At 36.4% G+C, this 5,270-nt stretch overlaps 1 protein-coding gene across 1 annotated transcript; it reads right to left on the bottom strand.

Moving 5' to 3' along the window:
* Nucleotides 1–333: 333 nt before the first annotated feature.
* Nucleotides 334–3,036, bottom strand: LOC311277856 (uncharacterized protein). Its single transcript, XM_084388321.1, has 3 exons — nt 2,563–3,036; nt 1,605–1,724; nt 334–1,405 (listed from the first exon to the last, which is right to left on the bottom strand). Exons 2-3 carry the CDS (start codon nt 1,660–1,662, stop codon nt 381–383), a joined length of 1,083 nt encoding a protein of 360 aa, XP_084244447.1. The 5' UTR covers nt 1,663–1,724; nt 2,563–3,036; the 3' UTR covers nt 334–380.
* Nucleotides 3,037–5,270: the final 2,234 nt, after the last annotated feature.

Raw genomic sequence — 5,270 nt, 5'->3', positions numbered from 1 at the left:
AATACATACACTTTTCTGTTTATTTTTGTATTTGTAATTGTATACAATTGTATTTATTTTTAATAAAATGAAAACCTATGTGAGGTGCATTACACCTTAAAAATTTGTGTCTGTCTTCACTTTGTGCTTCTTTGGATTTGTTTAGATTTCAGTGTCGTCAGCAGATTTAGAGCCGATTCTTCAACCATGAAACCTTGAAATGACTGAGAATGACAACAATGCAGCCATCAAGAGTCAAATCTGTGGAATTGTAAATGTTCACTTTATATAGAAACACTGATTTATCCTGATGCTGAGACACAGAATCTGCTTCAAAAAACGAGTGAGAATAAAGGCAATACAATAATTCACCTTTATTTGTGCTTGTAGACAACATTTGCTCATTTCGACAACTTCAGGCAATGCTTTTTCAAAGTCTGTACAGTAGATACTTGGGTGAAACTCTTTCCAAATGAAGAGCACTGGTACGGTTTCTGTCCGGTGTGAATTCTCTGGTGATATTTCAAGCTGGCCAATGTAGTGTAGCTCTTCTCACAGTCAGAGCACACATAAGGTCTCACAACAGAATGAATACGCTGGTGCACTTGTAAAGTTTGGAGTAGAGAAAAACTCTTTCCACAAAAAGAACAAACATGAGGCTTCACACCAGCATGAACTTTAAGGTGTCTGGTTAAGTGTGATGCCACAACATAGGTTTTCTCACACTGATCATAGCTGAATGATCTCGTTCCAGAGCGACGGCACAGATGATTGTTGAAAGTGCTTTTGTACCTGAAACTCTTTCCACACTGAGAGCATGTGAACGTTTTTCCTCCAGTGTGAATTCTCTGGTGATTTTTCAAGTTGGCCAATGTAGTGTAGCTCTTCTCACAGTCAGAGCACACATAAGGTCTCACAACAGAATGAATACGCTGGTGCACTTGTAAAGTTTGGAGTAGAGAAAAACTCTTTCCACAAAAAGAGCAAAAGTGAGGCTTCACACCAGCATGAACTTTAAGGTGTCTGCTTAACTGTGATGCCACAACATATGTTTTATCACACTGATCACAGCTGAATGATCTCACTCCAGAGTGACGGCGCAAATGATTTTTTAAAGTGCTTTTGCAACTGAAACTCTTTCCACACTGAGAGCATGTGAACGGTTTTTCTCCAGTGTGAATTCTCATGTGTAAAACAAAAGATGATCTATGTATGTAACTCTTTCCACACTGAGAGCAGGTGAAAGATCCTTTTCCAGCTTGTTTTTGTGTGAAATTCTCTTCAGTCTGTGAAACGACAGTGTTTCCATCTTCATTTTTGAAACACTGAGGTTTTTGTAACCGATGTTTGTCTTCATTTTTATATGTCAGTTCTCCATCTTCATTTGTCAAATGATGGTGTTTGTCTTCATTCACTTCCATTGGATCTAAGTTAATTACATTAAAAAGGGACAAATGAGAAACAAAAATAAATCAAAGTTAAGGTCTTAAAAGTCTTAATTAAACACATATCTGGTTTACTACTGAGTCTACTAGTTACTACTAGTTTTCGATGTATTGTTATTTTTCAGTTTTCATCTTAATGTTCCTCATCAGTCATTAAAGAAAATGAAGGAAAACACCAACCTATTTGTTCCTCTGTATCTTCATCTTTTATTCTGCAGGGTTCTTCCTTAATCTCCATCTTTACAATAGTATGTCAGTAGTTTCTCCTGGAGTAATTCCTCTTGCTTGCTTCTTCTTCTCCTGTGGGAAGATGGGAATATTCCCCAGTATTTAAACTCTCATGAACGGCTGTGGGAGCTTCACTGACTGAAGGAGTGAATTGTGGTCGCTGTTGCTCATTTAGCAGATGATCATCACACTTACAATCACTCTCAATTATCCGGCTTTAAGTGTTTTGCTCTAATAGCTATTTAGAAACAATTTCATAATTTGAGGTTTTACTGTAAGGATTACGCTGCTATTTCGAACCAATTATCAGATCAAAAAGGAGTTGAAGGCAAACTTTTGTGTCACTAAAAATTGTAGCATACATATTAAATATTTCTCAGCACAGTTAGAAAATATTGTAACATTTTATGCTACAATGTGTTTATGCACCAGGTTTAATTTATTAATTTCAAAACAACTCAAAATATTTACACTTTGTCATAACTAGTCAGTGATGCGCTTATGGTTTGTTATGTTTACAACATTGCCGAAAATTAACCCTGACTTGTAGCCTATAGTTAAAGTGTAGTAACCATTGGCTTTTGGCAGATTGATTACCATTTATATAACCAGTTTTAACAGCAAATACAACGGTTAAACTATGGTAATGGGTTTAACTATAGTAACCATGTTTTTTTGTGTGTGTTTTTTTATTTTATTTGTAGTAAACCCGTGGTTAATTTTCGTAAGGGATTCACTCTAGTCAAGCATAATGAAAATGCCTCAACTTCGGATTCAAGATCTGATTCGGATTAATTCGGTAGGCTAAACACTCCGGCTGGTTAACGTTAGATTCACTAAAATTAACCGAATCTTTAATAGTCATGTAGATTTCTCCTATTACATGATAAAATGAATGTAGCCTACTCACAGTCTGAAAACAGCAGATTTCGAGCAGAATGAGCGGCTGTGTTCCACTTCTCATGTTTATGTTCCCTTCCCTCGCTCACTTCTCTTCTTCTCCTAGACTCGGATGTGTGTCATTGCTTCGGTTGCTCGAGTGCCGCTACTGGCGGAAACCATATTAAACTCTTTAACCCAGATATAAAACAACCACGATAACCTCGTTATCTTGGTTGATATGTATACATTTATTTATATAGCTCCCAAACATGTTTGATTTGGAATAATTAAGTATTAATTATAAATTACATCTTATAGGTTACACAGCTGTTCACCTTCACTATAGATCATTTTGAGATTCAAATTTCAAATATCTGCTAAGGATTTTGTAATTGTATTTACCATCTGGACTCTGTGTTACTGATGTTGTTTATTTTAATATAAATCTTGACTTAATTTTCAAGTTAGATGGTACAAAAATTATTAATAAAAAATGTGAGACATATAGAGAGATTTGAAAGTAACAAATAAAATGTTTTAACAGTTTCTTTCTTTGTTTTTTCTTTCAGCTTTGCCAAAAACAAAAATGAAGCAAAGTCTTCAGCCACAATAAAAAGACGAAATGAAAAATACAACACATGGACCATGAGGGACAAAGTCAAAATGAGGTAGCCTACTTTACAAACGAATATACAGATCAAGAATCATAAGAAAACAACTATAACACTCTCTCAATACAAAACGGCAACAGCATTTCTCTTCCACATCAGCATCCACACTGTATCTCAAAGAACGCTTTTCTCTCGTCCGCCAATCCTTGAGGAACATGTTCAAATAAGACAGAGCTGCACCTGAGAGAGAGAGAGAGGGATAGAAAAGATGAGAGAGACGCACACACACGCATACACAGGAAAGGTGTTAATTACTTAAGTCACTCAATTAGCACAAGTTTGTTTTTTCTTTGTAACATAAATTCTAGACTCAGTTCAAGATGCAATGAATGACAATGATTGTGCATCACCACTTAACAGCCAAATTCCATGATTACTGAATTTACACTTTGGGCTTGATATGAAGCTCAAAGTGTAAATTCAGTAATCATGTAATTGTTTCTAAACGACTATTTGTACCTGGATAATTGAGAGTGATTGTAAGTGTGATGATCATCTGCTAAATGAGCAACAACGACCACAATTCACTCCTTCAGTCAGTGAAGCTCCCACAGCCGTTCATGAGAGTTTAAATGCTGGGGAATATTCCCATCTTCCCACAGGAGGAGAAGAAGAAGCAAGCAGGAGGAATTACTCCAGGAGAAACTACTGACATACTGTTGTAAAGATGGAGATTAAGGAAGAACCCTGCAGAATAAAAGATGAAGATACAGAGGAACAAATAGGTTGGTGTTTTCCTTCACTCTCTTTAAGAACTGATGACGAACATTAAGGCTGGGTACACACCAAAAGATTTTTTACATCTTATAAGATTTTCAAAATGTGATAGACCACAAACATGAGGACAAAAAATCCTAGATTTAAGCATTTTGCTCCTATAGTGTGTGGTGTGCCATGATGTGACAAAGACAGCACACCACACACAAACAGATTTTCAACCAGATTCTCGACTGTGAACACAGGAAATCTCGCAAAACCTCGCGAGACTTCAGAATAAGCATGTCGGATGATATGCATTAAGAAATTATGATGATAGTGTTTGGAATGATTTTCACAGAAAATTCACAGAAAAAAAAAAAAAAAAAAAAAAAAACATTGTACCCACCATTATATATAACCTTTTATACAGAAATATATTCATTCTTTATTGTATTTATTGTCTCTTTAGAAAAAGTTAGCCTATTTAATCCCTCACTGAACCCTTATAACACTCAGCTTCCTGCATGTGTGCGTGTGCGTGTGCGTGTGCGTGTGAGAATGACCGTCTTCCATCATCTCACTTTCTGATTGGATATTGTTTCGTTTCACGTGATAATCTCCAGAACGTGTGCGCGTTTGTCCTCGGGGTTCCCCCCACACATCAGGATTTCTGATCGTAAATATTAAACATGTTGAATATTTACGATTCGCGATCGGGGCGGCTCCGACGTTCTTCCGAGCAGGTTCGGACACTCTTAACACACCTCACACCAAGGGAAAATCTGATAAGATAATCTGTTGAACCATCAAGATAATCGGGACATAGCTAGGATTGTCGGAAGGGGGGAAATCGGCCCAAAATCAGCCCGATTATCTTTTGGTGTGTACCCAGCATAAGATAAAAACTGACATGACAATACATCTAAATACTAGACTCAGTAGTAAATTTGATTTGTGCTAAATTGAGATTTTGAACAATGTTTATTTTTGTGTCTCATTTATCCTTTTATTAAATTATGGGAATTTAATTTGTTTATTTTAGACTTGATGGAAGTGAATGAAGACAAACAGCATCAGTTTCGAAAACCGCATTATTTCACAAATGAAGATGGAAATGCAGTCGTTTCAAAGACTGAAGAGAATTTCACACAGAAACAAGCTGGAAAATCTGGAGTCAAAGGATCTTTAACCTGCTCTGAGTGTGGAAAGAGTTTTGTATGTAAATCAGACCTTAACCAACACATGAAGATTCACACTGGAGAAAGGCCTTATATATGCACTCTGTGTGGAAAGAGTTTCATTCGCAAAGGATACCTAAATATACACATGAGAATTCACACTGGAGAAAAACCATTCACATGCTCTC

Source organism: Rutilus rutilus (genome assembly GCF_951802725.1).
Source record: "Rutilus rutilus genome assembly, chromosome: 18".
NCBI classification, from domain to species: Eukaryota; Metazoa; Chordata; class Actinopteri; order Cypriniformes; family Leuciscidae; genus Rutilus; species Rutilus rutilus.
This window is presented reverse-complemented; position numbering and strand designations above follow the sequence as displayed.